Here is a 19,846-nt window from a genome sequence, read left to right on the forward strand (position 1 = left end):
CCACTACATCATTCCCCAGGGCAGTACCCTCAGTGCATCCCATAGACTAGAGCTGATCTGGGATCATATTTCTTCATTACTGTACAGTTTCTCTGTCACTACATGCCTGAAGTCAGACTGATTCACTATCAGTGCTGTAGCTGTAAGAGAGCGAACACTCACCTCCACAGCGTGAGTGTACTGCTCAAGTCTGTCATCAATCTTAGACAGGAGGACTGGTGGCTGAGTCTTCTTAAAACTGTTGCTGTTTTCAAAACAAAGGCACTTGGTCAGGACATGTGAAAGACTGCACACCATAGAAGCAGCATATAAAAGCTTTAAACCTCATCATCTGGCCAGACGCCCAGATGGGGATAAGAGAGATTCTTGTCCCAGGTGGAATATTCCTTTCCCCCCCACTGGCAGTTCATTTTGCAAAAATGTCCCCAAAGTGCAATGAGATATTTCAGCTACCATTCACTCATTATCATTTCAAAGCAGATAACTGTCTGTCTGTCTGTCTCTCTGTCTGTAACAAGCTGTTATTGTTGACTTTGAGGTGAAAACTGGGTCTCCCCTTTCTTCTGGCACTGGCCAACAAAAATGAATGTGTGTGTGTGTGTGTGTCTGTTTGTTTCCATACATTTTGGGAACAAATGACAAATTTGTCCTGACTTTAGGAGAAATAGCTGTAACAAAATGAGCTCCGGAATTTAAAGCATGTTTTTTGCAAAAGCTACATATTTCTTTTCAGTTACTGAGGTTAAGGTCAGAATTATATTTAGGGTTAGGCTTTGAAAATCCTTATTACATATAAGAAGTTACACTATGAGTCAAAAGTTCAGACACACCTACTCACATAACATTTTCCTTGTGTTTACTGTTTTCTGCATTGTAGCACAATAGTGAAGACATCAAAACTATGAAATAGCACACATGGAATAATGCACTGAATCACAGTAACATCTTCTATTTTAGATTCTTTTAGAAAGTAGCCGCCATTTGCTTTGATGCAGTTTTACACACTCTTGGTGTTTTCTCAAGCAGCTTTGTGAGGAGCTACCTAAGATGCCTTTTAAACAGGGCTAAAGAAGATACACATTTTTAAAAAATTAAATTTAAACAATTTGTTCTGGAAATTATTTTGTACAGGCATTAGCTCCATTATTTGTATTTGTCTTAAAAGCTATTTTAATATGCATTTAAGCATAAGCCTTTAGATCAAAGTGTCTTTGAGATTATGAAAAATGCATATTAATTAGGTATCCAAGCTTTTGACTGGTAGAGAAAATAATATTCTTTTATATTTTCACTTTCTACTTACATATGTTTCTAATACTTTCTATTTCCAAAGTTGCAATATATAATAAAGTAAATAAAGTCATTTGCAAATTGTGTGTTTGGAGCAAAAATCGATTCCGACTGAGCATTCCTATAATAGGCATGTATGGAATACTACATATGAATGTATTACAATACAATAAACATTGTATAAAAACCTGTGTGAGTGTGTGTTTCTCAGTTCTTTAAGACTACAATTCACTCCCAGTACCTGGCAAGAACAAAGTGACCACTTAGATCTGGTTGGAAACTCTGACCCTATCCACAGGCCAGTCACTTCATATGTGTAAGTTATTAAATCAGCGAGCAGAGCAGAGACATATGTTAGTCATTAGTGATACAGTGGGTGATTAACTAGCTTCTTTACAGATGACGCGATGCTTTCCCATGACAAACACGGCTCATAAATTTTAACTCTGAGCTGTCTTGCAAAGTAAGAAAGACATATATGGTAAGTGATGTAATTCCTCCAGCAGACAGACTGCATATTGTAAAGTGTACATTATTACAGTCATCTTTTGCTGTTATAATGGTTCAACCAATCACAGTCTAACAGACAGACAACACAGCTGACATCAACCGCAAGCACCGACATGTCAAGCATTTTGATGTCATCGGGGAAATGCTTCAGGTAATTACATTCTGAGAAACAAGTATCATTGCTGAAGTCAGCCACATACAGTACTTCATTTATTTGATTTCTAGTCAAAACAGACACTAAATACAAGTTATTAATTAGCATCAGGTAAAAACAAAGAACATAATAATAACAGAAAATTACACAAAAGCCTCAGTATTTAGTGTGTCCACCCTCTGCCTTAATTACATTACATTTTATATTCAAAATCGGCAGGGAAATTTGGCTGCGCTCCTCCAAAGTTCAGTCTTGAAAGTTGGTTACATTTTTCCCATGAGCAAAGTAATCACAAGCAAAAACAAATGTAGACTCATCAGTGCGTAAACACTACTGCAGATCTTAGATTTCCAGTTTGTGTTTTTGTGCAAATTTTATTCTTTTTTGTCTACTTCATTTTCTCAGTGAGATAGCTACACATCTTTTCAGATCCACAGCGCTGAGTTGTCTTCTCACAGAGGAAGGATGAACAGAAACACATGGATTTTTTAGATCTGAAGCAAGAGTAGAGCTTGATTTTCTCCTCTCTCTCTCCAATAATAAAGCTTATACTGTTTATCTGATAGTGACAGTTTTGATCATCAACCAGGTTTTGAATGGAGTCCCATTTTCTCTACATCTTTAAATTCTTTTTCAAAACTCAATACTTTTTACCTTATTTTGCTGTGACCTTTCCCTTGCAAGTGGATTACATTCTAATCTCCTCTGAAATATCTCCTTTGGCCATTTGCATTTTGCTTGTGTTAATGTTAGTGTTTCTTTGAAGGGGAACATAATGAAAGCTTTGGAAGCAGCTTTTGTTGGGAGCTGTAACTTACTGGGTTTAAGATTGAGAGCATAGAAGAATTAAAGTAGAGTACACAAAAGGTAACGGTAGACAAATTAAATATAATTATATATAAATTATATATAAATAAATAATGTAGATAGATTTGCTATTGTACCTAGTGTTGGAGGCTTTAGTGTTATTTTTCTGTTAATTTTATGCTTTCTATCTTCTCCTGAAGCTAAACATTAATAACTTGCACTTAATGGCTGTTTTGACTAAAATTAAATAAATGAAGTGGTGGCCTCTGACTTTTGCACAAGGCTGTACACATATTGATCACGCTGGGCTTGACTCAGCCTCCATCTCTCTGCTGGATTTTTAGACCAAAAGTGGGCATTTTCACCCAAGCTCTAAGTAACTCAATGACTTGAACCTTTACATTTTTGAGAGCTGCATATGTGAGTATAGGCTGATAAGTCGCTGCCTCAGACAGCATGGAGCCTGGTCCGGGTTCTCTACAATATCTCACAAGCCACCAGAGGAAAGATACACACACTCCACATCTGGACCAAGTTAGCCTGCCCATTAATCATGGCCGACAAAGGTGATGAACTAACAGCATATAGAGGTGACCCAATGCACCAATGTCAATGTTTACTTACAGCCATCAGTCATTTAGCCAGACTGCCTTTAGTTTTGGCCTAAACAGACCTGCTATTTATAGTCAAGTCAAAGCTGAGTTTAGGCAGCAATAGCATTCATCAGAATGTGAATTTGCAGGCTGGCTTTGCAGTAACTGACAAGACAAAATAAACTCACCTTTTCTTTAAGGATCGATTCAAGGACTCTGTTCTCTCTGTGATCTGAAAAGAAAGATATCATAGAAGAGGAAAGCATTTACAATATTTTGTCACTGCACAGAGCTGAGGGTGTATGTATTCCATTACCTCATCACCAAAGCTGATTCTTTGTGTTGTGGTTTATTCTAACAGGAAATGATTCAATCACAAAGCAGAGGAACTCCTGAGAACTAGCTGTCTTACGTGGGAAGCACCCTACATCCCTTTTATGAAAGGAGGAATTAAGCCTATTCAGTCCATTCATGAGCTCTTCCAACATTACATAATGGTGTCTTCTCAGTGACTAAAAGAACATGTCAAACTGTGAGCAGGTGAAAAGTTGAGTTCATACGTGCATGAATAATAATGTGTCATGGTGGAAAATGATCTAGGCCCCAGACAGTTCTTCTCCTGCTCTTTTACTTCAAAGTGGGCAAACACTGTGCATGCTCAGTGGCTCTCATTTCAACCCCACAAAAGATCCCCTTGTGTGGCTGTCGAGCCTGCTGGCTTTTTGATCCCCAACTCACCAAGCATGTACTTTCAGCTGTCAATCTCTCCTCATGCTCACTCTGAAATTACACATGCAAGCAGAAGGTAGCTCAGGACGACAGACACAGCCTCAGAAACACCAACCAACCACCAACCCACAGAACACAGTACAGGATGGAATGAAAACAGCATGAACATGCATATTTCTCACATATTTGAATATAAATTGGACACCACCTGAGACTGACTAAAGCAAAGTTCAACATTAAAATCATTTCAGAGAGAAACATATTATCACTGTACATTTGAAACTTATTTCAGTAGATGCAGATTTAGTTATTTTGATAGATGCATGCAGTGGCCCAACTACGGCCAGGAAAGAAGAAGAAATGGTCACTATTAGGGCCTGACCATATGTGGCTGGCGCAATGTCGATTTTAAGAGATTAAAAATTTAGAACCAACAATATCAGTTTTGGTTAAACAGTGATTTACTCACAGATATGATCGCAATTTCTTAGTTGTCAAAGCTCACAGTCTTAAATAATAGAAGTATTGTATTTGGTTTCTGTTAATGACCTCTCATTTTTCATTTATTCTTGTCATAAAAAGGATTGTTAGTAATTTGCAATTGCAATTATATATGTTACTTTTATGCTAAAGCTTACTTTCATATGTAAAAAACTGAAAACTTACATGACCAGGGGTCACCAGTGGGACGAAAGTTTTATTACACACTTCTATAACCTAAGAATACCTCCTGAAAAATAAGCCTTAGTATGTAATAAGGCTGGGAGTTTAAGAGACTAACATAAAAACATATAATGTGCCACATGTTAAATTCAGAAAATAAACAGTAAATGTGTATTAAAATGAGCAGAAGTGTCTTCTTTGTACAGGAAAAGCCCCAGATGAAGTTCAAATCCCGCTAATGCCACAGCCAGCAAAGTTGCTAATTATCGATGTGTTACTGATGACATTTTTACTGATACAGTAAAACCGTGCATTGTTAATATCAGCCGATATTATCAGCCAACCAATATATTGATCAGGCCCTAGTGACTATATTACACAGTACTATATAATGTTGTAGCATACTGATAAATAATGTAAACAGTAAGACATACATACATATTTAAGCTAGATGTTAAGCACAAAACACCTAGCTCAGTGTTACCAGGTAAAAAAATATTTTTTACAGATAAAAACAAGACAAACTGAAGATCACATAGTATAAGGTGAACTATGCTGGTGATATCAGGCTATCATTTGTAAATGAAACAAAGAAAGTACACCAAGGGAAATGATGTGAACTCAATCACTGAAACGCAAATTAAAGCATAACAGAACTGCTTATAGTCCAACATCATCAAGCCTCTTCCTATGACACATGCATGTTATGTGTATCCAGTAATGTGTGAAAGACAAAAAACAAAGCACACACATCACTCAAATGAACCACACACATGCAACTTACAAGTTTAAATGGAACCTATCATCTGGAAAAACAGCCCTTTTAATCATGATGATTTGAAATACGAGTAGATGACAAACAGAAAGATTCCAGTTTACACTGAAATGTAAGTCAGAATAGCAACTGTTATTGCAAGCCTAGAAATGAAGCTCCTGATAAACAGAAATTTGCTGGAGGGTCTACGCTGAAAATAGCGATGCATTCAATTTACTTAAGTCAAACACATCTATCATTTCCACATAGATAAAATACAGTCATATTCTAAAGCATAAACACTCCTTGTTCTAAATTACCCAATTTACATTTTTGTTGATTTTCTAAGTGAAAACACCTTTTACAGGGAACAGATCATTTTCTACAAATTGATTTCTGTTTATTTGTTAAGTTTATCATGTGTTTATCAAATTAAATGTCTTGTATTTTACCTTAGTAGTGTGACTTTTTGGACTGAGTGGGTTAAATGAATCATCTCCATCGGGGCTGGATGTGCTTAGGTTCTTCATTCTCTTTTCAGCTGCCTCCATCCTCCTCCTCTCAATATCCTCCTTCATCTGCCTCTTTTCCTCCTGCAAACCATCCCACACAATTTATTACCCTCATCCTTAACTCTTATGCAGCTTATCTTTCTCCTAACTGGAGCTTTCTGGCATGTATGTCAGGAAATGATTGTGTATTCATGGGTGTCTAGTCTATGCATCTATATGTTTGCTTTTCTATTCCAGCACCTCCTCCTTCACTAGTCTGTGCTGCTCCTCCTCTTCCCTCCTGCGCTCCTCTTCCTGGCGGAATCTCCGTCGCTCTTCTCTCCTCCTCTTCAGCTCCTCTAGCTCCACCTCGGCCTCAGCCTGCCGCTGGCGGAGCTGCTCCAACTCCTGGCTCTCCTTCTCCTGGTGGCTGCGCCGGATCTTCTCCAGCTTCTGCTCTGTTTCCAGACTGGCCTCAGCCTGCTCCCTCGGCTCAGTGGCCTGATCCACGCTCCTGCTGAAATGTAGGGGAAGAGGAGCAAGAGTGGCCATATAATACTGGACATAATGCCGTGCTGGAAGTTCCCTGGAACGAATCCATGTCTGACTGCATGACATCAGCCACTTTACTTAGCCACGTCCTTCATGGAGTGGACAGAGATGCATTCCTTTGAAAAAGTTCCTTCTTGATGGTTCATCACTTAAGCATGAATTTGTTGGTTTAAGATTACATGGTGTTTTAAATGTTCTAATGAACCATGACAGCACAGCAATGACAACAATGACATTTACTGTAAACAGTCCTGCTGCAGTAGAGACATGATACAAATCAGAGGTTTAAAGCCTGTCCTGTTTTCTTTTCTTCTGGTGAAATACACTACAAACTCAGAAGTTTGGAATCACTGTTTAAAAGTATAATTTATAAGAAATTCTGAATCTGGAAAAAAGAATTTATGATGGACTGTAGAAGATTTTAAAATGACAAATAAAGCTGTGGTCAAATCTCGAGGCCAGAATAAACTTATTCAAAATATAAGATAACTACAAGAGGTGTGACAGTCATTCATTTTGATTTGTAAAAAAAAACTTTCATCAGTGTTAATACTGTAAATATTATTATTATTATATTATTATTATATAATTATTATTAGTAGTATAGTAATAATGTAAATGTTAATACGTGAATGGTTTCATTTTCAGTTTTTAGAGAATTTTAAGAAAAGCTGTGCTTTATAATGTCCAGATTTAATGCTGTAGCCATAAGCTATCACACTAGCCAGAAGCTAACATGCTATCCTTGATACAATGATACAATACAATACAACATGATACAGTATGACACAATTCAATACAATACAATAAGTACTGTATCAAATACATTATATTGTTTATCACTGTATAATTTCTTTTTGTTCCCAAAATATGTCAGATACCGCTGAGTAAATCATTCAAAATATTGTTTATAGTATTTACATGAAACGTTAATAGTATAAGGTTTAATAGCACTTAATAAGGTGCTACTTAACTGCTAAATACTACGTCTTAAGATTTATACCTGAATAATAAATTCTAAAACTTCTAACAGCACATAACATTTTTTTGTACACAGTCAAGCCCCAGGACAGCAGACTTTTCTCTTTTGTCTCTGTACTGAACTGTACACAGAGAGCTGAATGTTGTTCTGGGCAATAATATTCTTACACTAACTCACCTTGTAGTCTTTCTGGTTTTGAACAGCTGTGATGTGACTTCCTCTCCAGCAGTATCCTCACTGTTGGCACTGGGCATTCTGTCATGCTGCAGGAAGACCTTAGAGGTGTATGAGACCTTTACTTCTTGTCTCTTTTCTTTCACCTGCAAAAGTTAGATTTGATTTAAAAACTGAAAGAAATAACTACATTAAAAGTGTATATCATAATACGATACATTTCTCTGTAAAGGACAAAATGAAACAATGAGATTTAGAAAACAGCATTCCAGCTCTTACTTTGTCTTCTGTGTGTGGTCTTGGATCCTCCTTTTGTCTCTTGTTAACTCTCGTCACCTCTTCCTTCCATTCTTCTGCCTCTCTGTCCCTGAAGCTGCTTGGCCTCTCTCCAAACTCCATCCGTTTCTCACTGCTCTTCCTCACTGGCCTGTACTCCTCTTCCTCCACTTCGTACTGCGCCTTATGCTGTTGAGTGAGTACCGTGGAGCCAATCTTCTCCCCTCCCTTGGTTGCTCCGTTCATGGCTCTTTCCACCTCCAGGTCCTCCTCTCTGGGGCCGTTCTCCTCCTGCCTGGCCCGTCTGCCCCTTTCCGCTCTCTGGGTCCAGTCACTGAAGCCTTCGTCCTCCTCCAGTGCAAACGGGCTGCTTGGTTTCAGCTCTCTCTCGTAGCTGCAGTTAAACACATTGGATTGAGATGTGCGGAACAACATGAGACTTCGTACGAGGGCAATTTTTAGCTGAGGTAAATGAAAACAGTTGAGAGTGTGATTATGCAGGTGTTAGGAAAAAAAATTCTCAGATTTCACACAGGAGACTTAAGCTCTGTCATCCAGTGCCAGCAATGCACAGGCTTTGCCAACTTCATTTTTGGTGCCAAACCCAGTTTAAAAGACCATCATGCCTCTAAGATTTGAACTGATGTGCTGTGGCCACATCTTAAGATCTGAGCCTGATGAGAGGATTGAGGGAGGTAGAGAGGTGAAAATGAGACCAAAGAGAATGTAGAACAACATCAAAGTCCACAAAGCACTGGAGACTTAAGCCTTTTTTGTGGGGTGGTAGCCAGGGAGGTATACTGTTTTTAAAATCAGATAGGATGGTCAGAACTTTATGAGAACTGTGGGTAAGTTAACAGCCGGTGAAGCATGAACAGACTCCGTCAGGGAAGGCAGCATATGGAGCCCACACCTGTAGCAGTATATGGCTACAAATGCTCAGCGATAAAACTATGCACTGAAGTCATTCAGTCCATCTATTAACACAGGCATTTAACTTCAAACACAGTCCAGGAAAACAGATGTTTGAGGTTTTTCGTGTGGCTTTGTTGTTGTTGTTGTTATTCGCTTGCCATAGGCAACCAGGTCTCAGTACCACGCTAACAGTGAGGTACGTGTGGAGAACACCTGAAATGACTTAACACTCGACGTGCCAACATCTGATGTGACATAATGCCTTATATGCCAACACCTAATAAGACAGCAACAGTAGAAACCATCATCAAAGTGACTCCAAATACACATCACTGGAAACTGATGCAGAGCATGGGGATTAAGCAAGACCACTCTTATGACTCCCATGAAGATCAAAGCCTCAAGGCCATTCAGAGCATCGAACTGAGTAGACTCACCTATAAATCTGTACTTTTAGATCACATGTGTCAGGATCCAGTTCTCGTGGGCAAAAACACTGCAGATTCCAGTACACTGCCTCACGAAACACACCTGATTCAGCTCATCAGCTAACTAGCAAGGCCTTCATGAACTGAATTCAGAATGTTAGATGAGGGTAAACGTTGATCTCAGCAGCACTTTGGCCCAGAAGGTCCCCAGTTTGACATGCCTGTTTTAGATGATTCTACTGTGCAAATGTCAGAGGCCACACAGAGGACACCTTCATTCATCCAATTTCCAATCAAAATAGCCAATAAGTACCAGATATTCATTTTTCAGTAGATATTTCTGGAGACTTTAGATGAAAGACACTTGCATAAAGAGGAGTAAAGTCTAAAAAAAATAAGTAAAAAAAGAAACTATTATTAGCTAATAACTAACTGTTATCAAAAGTTTATTATTAAAAATGATGAGAAGATACAGGGAAAATAGGACTCCTATTATCCACGTAAGACCTGGTAGACCACAAAAACCGCCTCCATCAGATAAACAGTACTTAAAGCTTTCATCTTTGAGAGAGAGGAGAAAATCAAGACAACTCAACACTGAGTTTGAAAGGATGTATACGTTTCAAGAAGGTGTTTCTGAAGAAGAAAGAAAAAAACAAAAAGGAAGAAAATTTGCAAATCAAACAGAGAAGCTGCTGGCATTCTGGACTGGCCACCCCAGAGTCCAAACCTCAATCTTACTGAATGTGTTTGGGATTATTTGGATTGTGAGAAGCAGAAAATGCAACCAACTTCTAAGACTGAACTTGGGAAGGGTGGAAAAATATTTTAAAAAAACTATTAAAAATTAGTTGTTGAGACTTCTGTGTAATTACGAATTAAATTAAATCTGCTTTTTTCCTGATGCTAAAAAGGAATAAGTTAATTACTTAATAACTTAATTCTTCATGGATCTTTTGACTTTCTCCCAGTACAGAACATTTTAATTTGTATGTGCCATCAGATCCCAGTAATTCTCACAAGCATCAGGTAGTTTTGATATGCATTCTTTACTGCTTAGGCAATAATAAAGGAGTAGTTGTATTAAAAAGAGGGGAGAGAGAGAGTTATGTCATTTATGCTAGAACACTCCTGCATGAGGAAATCAGAATAAATACGTCACTCTTAAGATCAAAAAGCAAGTAGTTTTTAATATACAGTCTTGTGGAAACCAAATAACCAGCTGAGAAAAGAAATATTTATTATGTTTAAGACATTTGCTATATGACCTATATAATCCTATAAAATCCAGTACTGTGTACTGACCCCCTTTATAAATAGGGTACACGTATCGCAGAAATGTCCTTGTTTGTCATTCCCTGGTCTTTCCCTTGTGCTTCTCTTTTTGTAAAATGTTTTTAAATACTGAGTGCTGAAACTTCAAAGGTTTTCATGGACTTAATCAAAGTAAAATCATCTGCGCTTTTCCAGGCCTCAGGAATATTTCATTAATGAAAAGGGAGAAGGTGAACCATGTCCATTTTAATGGACCAACTGCATCCCTGCGACTGTCTATACATTAAAATATCCTGAAATTAAAACATTTGAAGGCTTATTTATATCAAATAATAATAATGTACTGCAGTGGCAGACCATATAAAAAAACTTTTTTAAAAATACTTCAACAATTTGATTAAAAATTAAGCAAAATTTGTTTTATAGCTTCTTAAAATGTTAGCCTGGATGCTTATAAGTCCTTAAAAGTGCTTAAAAAGCTCAAGTGCTCAAAGCCAAGACTCTTCTATGATCACAACATAATTACAGAGCAGTCTAAATCAACTTGCTCTCTACTCTAAACAGTTTGATTCACAGGGGCCAGATAGTTGCGTCTCTGTTGGCACGTCTGAGAGGTGTGGTCCATGACCAGACGACCCATAATTACGCTCCTCTGATACAAAGTGGAAGTTATACATACAAAGTGTATGCTGGGCTGAGGACTAAAGGGCCATGCAGCCCTTTCCCCAGCCATGCTGTACTGAACATTCTTTACTGCTTAGGTAATAATGAAAGGGTAGCTATAGCTCCATGTTATATCAGGAGGGAGAGAGAGTTATGTCTTTGAGATTACTAGAAACAAATCACATTAACGTTAAATTCACCAATCAACATTAATGTATCAAAATGAACTTACAGACAATCCTCAGTTGGTCCTGAGCTGTCCTGAGGGGACCCGGAAGATCCAGTGAGACTCCTTTCCTTCCGGAGAGCTTCTCGAGCCCTGCGTCGCCGCTCCCTCTCAATCTCCTCTGCATCCTCAATACTGCGCTGGGCTGTCACTCTGTGAAAAAAAAACATGGGATAAAATCTCACTCTTATAGCCAATAATAACAACAGACCTAACTCTAACTCCTACAGTGAATAATAATCAAATACAAATCTCACTCTTATAATGAACAACAAGTATAGAATAAACTCTCACTCCTGTAGTGAATAAGAACTATAGAATTACATTTTCACTCATATAGTGAATAAGATCTATAGAATTAAACTCTCACTCCTATAGTGAATAACAATTATAGAATTAAACTCTCACTCCTATAGTGAATAACAATTATAGAATTAAACTCTCACTCCTATAGTGAATAACAACTATAGAATTAAACTCTCACTCCTATAGTGAATAAGATCTATAGAAGTAAACTCTCACTCCTGTAGTGAATAAGAACTTTAAAATAATACACTCTCACTATTTCAGTGAATATGAACTATAGAATAAACTCTCACTCCTGTAGTGAATAAGAACTATAGAATTACATTTTCACTCATATAGTGAATAAGATTATAGAATTAAACTCACTCCTACAGTGAATAACAACTATAGAATAAAATCTCACTCTTATAGTGAATAAGAACTATAGAATTAAACTCTCACTCCTGTAGTGAATAAGAAATATAGAATAATACACTCTCACTATTTCAGTGAATATGAACTATAGAATAAACTCTCACTCCTGTAGAGAATAGCAATTATACAATAAACTCTCACTCCTATAGTGAATAACAACTATAGAATTAAACTCTCACTCTTATAGTGAATAAGAACTATGAAGAATAACAACCAACATGTGAAATACTCCTAAATAGCACTTTGGACCCCTCAAAATCTAAATTTAAACTTACAATTAAGAATATGCCATGGCGTTTGGTTGTAAATAAGGCTGACTGAGAAAGACATGCTCAAATCCAATTCAGGAAAATTTCAATTTTACAGTGTTATATTTTAGCCTCCACAAAGTGCTCAACATGGCATTTCTGCCTTCAATATTAACTACAGCTGCAGCACCGGTCAGCCTCAGGGTAGCGAACCAGCTCACCCACTGGACCCTTTGCTAAACCCCCTCCCTGAATTAACGTTAACATTAGCATTAACAGGACACCTTGATTAGCATTGGGGTATTTCACACATAGTCAATACAATACATGTTAAACTCCTTTCCTAGTGAATGACAACTACGCCTGCGTCTGACCAAGGAAGGACCACTGTTCTTACTTTAATCAGATTAAAAAACCCTCAGTCCATAGCAGTACTGCTCAGTCTGATTCACTGAGTCATCCATGAGTGTCTCTAGAAGATTCTCTAAACAATGGCTCGTTAAGTCTGCAGGATGAGAGAGGGAGCCAATAGAACATCTGCTTCGGAGTTCAACAACAGCCATGACTGAGCGATGACATCCCACACGCATTCATACTAGCGATGTTGATGCACCCCTGTGTTTATCTAACCAGTAAACACACACATATACATGCGCGCACACACATGCATGCCCCACACATCATCCCTGGGCATGTGCAAGCATGTGTGTGTACATGTTTGTGGTTGTGGTAGAGGAAAGTGTGTTTAGACTAAACCAGAAAGCCTTGTGTAACTCACCAGAATGTTGACTATTTGGGTAATTCTCTACATTTTGAGGGTCAAGCTACATTTGCTAATATTAAAAGTTTTTGGCAAGGGAAAGTATCTACTCTACTCCTAGGGTCTGAGTTATCCTATTTGCCTTTGGGTCAGTCTTGAGGGATTTGGCAATTGCTTCCATCTGGGAGTCTTAGTGTCATATTACAATAAACACCAATGCAGCTTCTGGTTCAATTAAGGGCACACATGGGTCACTAATGGGCCCTTAATGCATACCAGACATGCTCACCAGTAGAGTCACAATCTGCTCCAGTGGCTTTACAGCTTGCCCTAAGAACATGTATTGCAGGGGAGGTCCATAAATTTTCCCCATGATCACAAAGGAGGCTGTCTTGTCGTCCTGCCACATTTTTGTATTAGCTATTTTGCTGTAAAGGGACGTGGATTCTAGCTTGCTAAACATCTTTCTTTTCCTTGCTCTCAGCACTGTGCTATGTCTGCCCCAGCCAAACCATGTCCTCGGGCATTCTCACAGGAAGAGTGAGTAGCATGGGAAGTGAGGGGAAAGAGGTGAAAGGGTTACAAGCCAGCTGGACCACTGCAGTAGAACCACTCTCTCTCTCCCTCCTTCTCTGTCTTTCCTTTTTCTTTCGGTCTTTGTTTTCATATTTCACTCAGTCACAATCATAAGTCACAATAACGACACTGCTGACCAGACTTAGGCTGAAGCAAAATCTCTATTCATTTAATAGTTCATTCCAGTACTAAAGAAGCACACCACCACAGAAAGGCATGTGGTGAGATCAACCATTTAACCAAAGCTTTTTATGGACTCTCATTATTTAAACCTCTTAATCAGTGTGGTGGGATTATTTCATTTCTGGCAGAGGCCACCTGTATGACGTCAACGACAGAGATGAGGTCATTCATCTTGCTGTGATTTGTCTAGCAGCGACAGGCTCACAAATCGCTCTATTCTTTCGTTCTTGTCTGAACACACAATCTGCCTTCATTTAACTAAATGGAAGCCATCTTTTGTCCTCACCTAGTCATTTCCAGTACAGTCTAAATATTCAGCATGCACACTCACAGGACAGACTACTACTTATTCTCATGTACTTCTCACTACTCAAGGGGAAAGAAAAAAAACTTAAGAATCTGGCTCACGCTCCGCATATATCACCTTTCCCGACACTCTGTTGACTCTGCTTCCTAAGCATAATGCAGCTAAGCCCAGGGGCAGAATGGATAGGGAGGGAGGCTGAGCATTCGCTTTTGCTGAGGGAATGCTTTTGGCTATTGTTGCACTTGCTAATTCACAGCAGAGCAAGCCCAAACATGTAGCAGGAGACAGTTAGTCGATGGCTGCAAAACCCAAACTGGTCACTCTTGCGTATGCCAGGTAGAGGCCATTGTTGGTTATGCAAATGAAAAATGTCATCACAGCAGCACAACTGTTTGCACCATTACTGTCAAACTGACCTCTGTGAACACACCAACATGACTGTCTGGGCAAATGATTTAGTTGGTGATAGTATTAGTGGTATTGGTGTGGTATGATGTTTTTAGCACAATTAGTCTCACTTAGTCTTAGTGTTATCTGACTAATATGGTAATGAAATTGAAGCTAATAATGCAGCATTCACAGCAGATCACAAAACTACAATGAGAAAATAGTGCTTTGAGTCAATTCAAATGCATACATTGGTTCCATAAAACACAATGTATTACATCAACATGGTAAACATCTTATAGCTTGCTTATTTCTGACCATTATTTTGTCTATATACATGCAAAACTGATGCACTCATTCAACACTTCAACACATGCTGCAATATTGAATATGCCTGAAGTTATGAATTTCATACCTCTATTGCAGTGGGAATGGCCTGCAAACTATCTCCAGACACAGAAAATGCTTTGCGTCAGGATCAGAAAAATAATTGACACTATGAAAGATCTGTCAGCTAATACAGAGCAGACTGGAGATTTAGCACCCCCTTTAAACTCACAGGGAGACACTTTATTCACCATGTGCATTTAACAACAGCGAATGCCAATTTTGTTTGATTTATAGTTTGAAGGAATGTATAAGATAAACCCTACTTTCCTTTGGAAGTGTGATGCAGGAGCATTTCGGAGAGCTTTGAGTTGAGGCTGGTATTTATGGACAGAGAATGGGGAAGAAAATATTTACAATACCCAGCATTCACAGCACCTGGAGTCCAACATGGGTTTAGGGACAGTTTACAACCGCAAGAAACACAGCAGGACATGTCTCCACATAAAACACAAATAAACGCACCAGCATGAATGCAGTTAGGTCTGTTTCTCATATCTGTATTTAGAACTTCAGCGGATAGTAAGATAGAAAATCTGAACAATACTCAAGATTAAGCTACATGACAAGCTTATATGCAGTGACAACCATTATTCCTGAAAAACAGGTTAACAAAACCAATGTTTTGGCCAAATTAAGCAAACATCTTTGGCTGCTACAAGACCAGCTGTACCATCTTGTCCCAACAGCTTTTTCTTTTCTTCCCAGGAAAACCAAAGATACACACCCTCTACTGAAAACATCTTAATGCTTCTTTCTCTCTGGCCTTTGTCTTCAGGAAAAAAAACAAGATAAATGCTCCCTTTTTTTGCAAGTCAACCAGTGAGTGCTCTTACTTCCTCCCTGTTCCTACATGCAAGGCCATCTGAGGTTTAGGACACTGGGGTTTGTAAGCAGCTGAGCCAGATGATGTCATCGTAGTGAGCCACATTTTGAAAGTAAAAGAGAGTTACTGACCCAGACCAACAACTCTAATGTCTCCCTGCTGACAAACTCCTCACACAAGTCACTTAGTGTACCCAGAGCAGCTTGTGGAAATTCAGAGCACCACTTAAACATACGGAAAGTCCCCCTGCAATAACTCATGTTAATTATTACATCTACAAACTTGTAATTTAAAAAGTGGAAAAAGGATGGTTGTGACGGTTAAAGTATGTCTCTTAGCACTAAGACAAATGGCAGCTCTCTAAAGTTAGACGTATCGTCCAAAACATGCGTAATATCTGTCTTTATTTACATGTCCCTCACTACCAATGAATGACTCAGACATCTTTGGTGGCAATGTGGACAGTTTAGGCCGAGTAAGGGCTTTGTCCTTTGAGCATCTGAAGACGCCAGTGAGTATGTTATGTCTGAGTGCCCAGACCCCAACAGAGCCTGAAGTGTGCACAGTCCATTTCCTTTGGCTGCGGTCTGGAACCCCATAGGTTCCACTTGTCTAGCTGCAAAGGGGGTCTGGGAAAATCCTAGAACTGAGTGAGTTTAGTATTTGCATAATATTTGGTATACATTACTCCACCGGTGGACAGTGAAACAGGATTCGACTGGAACATAGAAATTTGGAAGCGATGGGTCGGATTGTGCTTAGCTAAACAAAGGCTAGTGCAGTGAAGCCCAGGACTGTTTACCTTTCCCTGCTTCTGAACCCCATCAACTTTTGGAAAAGCACCCTGCCATGGGGATGGCAGAGAGTTTATTGCCCCTTTCACTCAAAAGGCTAAGCCCCGCACCCCCCACCCCCTCCAACCTGCATTCCTGCTGCTCTTATCACAGTATCGTAAACAGAAGAGAGGGCAATGTAAGGCCTAGGGATCGTACAGGTCATGGTTCAACACACACTGAGAGAATCTGCAGTAAGAGACATTCCACGTAGACATTTCAGTCCATAGATGAATCAATTTAAAACTATCACCACAGTAGCACATAGACTGCACCTCTTCTAAACTCTGATCGTCTATCCACTCACGGACGTTCTACCTAAAAAAAATTATATAATCTCTCTATAATCCATACACAGATGTTTTAGTTTCTGTATCAGTCTAGATCCCAGACCAGTGTCAAAAGCAATTTCTTCACACTTCATACTCGATGCACATTGATCACAGCTCGCACCTGCGTGCTTCATGCCTGAGATCACTCTGTGATCAAAGCTGGTGTAGATAGGAGAGCTTTCTAACTAGGCTGATTCAATCCAGATCACGGTGATACATCATATGCCCCCTCTGGCAAACTCACAAGCTGCTTATTACTTGATGGGCCTTGAGCTCACAAACACTCTTTATCTGCCTTCAAGTCACAGTTTCGCTCTCTTTCTTCCTTATCTGGTTCATTTTATGACACACTTCCTCGGCTCCACTGTTGTGGTGGTAGTAAACATGACAGAGACCACAAATTTTAAGGCTGTTTGGAAGAGCTGTACTAACAGCTGCAATTGTTTTGCTTTAAGTAAGAGAAATTCCTTCGAACGAGTGTGCAAGAGGCCAGAACAATCCATCTCTCTTTTACGCAGTGGCACCAGCTGATAAGTGTATAGCTTAGCCAAACACTCCTGCATTTTATCATCCTGAACATGTTAAAATCTATTGCCTTCCATTTTCAACAAATGCTGAAACATACATAAGAACAACCGTAGCTGAGTGTCTGAGATATGTGCCAATATCAGAAAGAATCACCTTCATAACGGAGTATTGTGACTTATTAATTTCTAGGTTTCTTATTTACTTATTCAAGGAAGGTGAAAGCATGAAGGTAATGGTTCTCAAAAAGCTGTGAACTGTATCTGCAATATCAAGTGCGCTGTGTACATGTCATCATTAGTAATGTGCCGAGTGCATGTCTGTGCAGTGACAATGAAGATGGACATTAGACTGCAAAACCACCTTGTCGACTGTGAGAAAGAACTGTTTTGGCAGCTCTGAAAAGCCCTGAGAAATGAATACACCCTCTACAATGCAACCTGTGTGTAGCTCTTGAAATACCTTTAACAGCACACCTGATCCACCTGAAGTCTTGTCTCTACAGATATGAATATGGACCAACTCAAAGCTCTCCCTCAAGCTTTAGCCTTGATTAATTTATTCACAACATACAGTCTTTTTACTTTACATTATGTTGATATAGATAGCATGACATTACATGAGAAAGTCATGCTATGTAGATTCACTCAAATCTACCCTCTTAAATCTAAAAGTATCAGTGGGTTCTTTGGGGCCACAAAACCAGTTTTGCTTTCCTGAAGAACAATTTAATGGATGGGAACTTTTCAAATGAGATGTGAGTTTTTTAAGTTTAAAGAAACTCAATGAAATGTCAAGTAACTATTTTTCCTACCTTTGCATTCAAGCCAAGAACCATTCAGGGACCTTTATTTTAAAGAATATATACTGGACTTGTGCAAAGAGAACTTCTTGTATGTGACTACTTAAACTGAGCATTGGATACAGAAATCATACAGAATAACTAAGAATCTCAATGTGTATGACTCTTGTTATGTTGCCCAATTTGTGTTGCAAAAGTCAAGCAAGGCCCTAAACTCCAGGTGGCCCAGAGTTAGTCTGGCCACATCTCATTATTCCAGACTTCCAGGTCACCATATCACCTCTCCCAAGCTCTAATCAGAGGACCCTTGCACTTATCCAACACTCACCTCACACTCTTCTCTCTCTACAACTAGTTGGCATCTTTGAAGAAACAATACACCCATTTAACAAACCACAAATGGGCTCATGATACTCAGCGTGGCCCAGCAAAGATGAACATCTCTGGAGGTGAACAAAAACTGATCAAGAACAGGGCTGTTTTTGTAAAAATAGTAAGGGACAAGTTAAATGAACTGTTGTAAAAGGTATAATTCAAGCTTGGTGACAACTCCCTGCTGGCTATCAAAGGATTTCTCAAGATGACACAGTAGCAACACAACACAAGATACTGAATGGAATATGAGTAAATATGAAATTGTTAGAAATAATTAGTAGCTATAGACACACAACCACATATCTTCAATGTCAGGCCCATTCCTTTAGTCATTAACTTTGAACCTATAGACTAATTAAGAGCCAGCACAAGATAGCCAACAAACTATGCCTCTAAAACTCTGTTCTCTATAAACATGAATCCCTACTGTGTGATTAAATTACATTACATTCAAAGACTCCTGCCTCACCTTAGGAGGTTCTGCAAGCCTTGCTTGCTGGAGTTTCGTCTCAGAATTGCACTTGACATCTCTCTTTCCTGTGTTTCTTGCTTTCCTCCTGGACTGGAGTACCTCTTCTTTCTGTCCAACAGCACCGTCTCTTCACTGGACTTCTAGAGCTGACAGAGCAGTTCTTTTTTTTTCAGAAAAGCTTTGTATTCCTTTGTGTCTCAGTTTGCTGGACTCCACACATGCACACTCCTGCACTCTTCCTATGAGCAACGAGGCACTTCCTCTCAGGTCCTCTCCTCTGCGCTGCCTGGTGAAAATATCAAGCGAGATCCACACGGCACACACTCCTCTCTGAGAGACAGGCTTTAGTCACAGCCCTCCTCCTCTCCGCCTCCTCCTCTCCTCCCTCTCTCCCCCTCGTTCCTGCATGTGGTTCTCATTGAAAGAGCTCAGGCCGTAGTTCAACATCTTTTTTCCCCTCCCTTCCCTTCTCCGTGAGGTCATGTGGTTGTCCCTGAGGGAAATGTAAGATGATACCCTCCACCCCATGCCACTAATCCACCCCCCGTGAGCCCCCAGTCCCCTCAGCAGAACTCAATCTCACTCAATCTCTCACTCTTTCTCTTGTTACAAAGGCATGGGACCAACAGAG

The 19,846-nt window shown here is 39.3% G+C and overlaps 1 protein-coding gene across 3 annotated transcripts in view; it reads right to left on the minus strand.

Annotated features, from left to right (window-relative positions):
* lsp1a (lymphocyte specific protein 1 a) overlaps nucleotides 1–19,584 on the minus strand; it is a 28,601-nt gene extending 9,017 nt beyond the window's left edge. The window contains exons 1-9 of one of the 3 annotated variants that reach the window (XM_036575849.1): nucleotides 19,213–19,584; nucleotides 11,489–11,635; nucleotides 7,979–8,369; nucleotides 7,703–7,845; nucleotides 6,253–6,505; nucleotides 5,953–6,093; nucleotides 4,093–4,134; nucleotides 3,543–3,586; nucleotides 163–244 (exon numbers count right to left, since the gene is read on the minus strand). In XM_036575849.1, coding sequence (XP_036431742.1) covers nucleotides 163–244; nucleotides 3,543–3,586; nucleotides 4,093–4,134; nucleotides 5,953–6,093; nucleotides 6,253–6,505; nucleotides 7,703–7,845; nucleotides 7,979–8,369; nucleotides 11,489–11,635; nucleotides 19,213–19,271 — 1,302 coding nt within the window. In that variant the 5' untranslated portion in view covers nucleotides 19,272–19,584. Of the gene's footprint in view, nucleotides 1–162; nucleotides 245–3,542; nucleotides 3,587–4,092; nucleotides 4,135–5,952; nucleotides 6,094–6,252; nucleotides 6,509–7,702; nucleotides 7,846–7,978; nucleotides 8,370–11,488; nucleotides 11,636–19,212 lie in introns of all 3 variants that reach the window. The other 2 variants (XM_036575848.1, XM_036575851.1) reach the window with 2 other exon arrangements.
* Between the last annotated feature and the right edge of the window lie 262 nt (nucleotides 19,585–19,846).

Source organism: Colossoma macropomum, unplaced genomic scaffold (assembly GCF_904425465.1).
Source record: "Colossoma macropomum unplaced genomic scaffold, Colossoma_macropomum, whole genome shotgun sequence".
NCBI classification, from domain to species: Eukaryota; Metazoa; Chordata; class Actinopteri; order Characiformes; family Serrasalmidae; genus Colossoma; species Colossoma macropomum.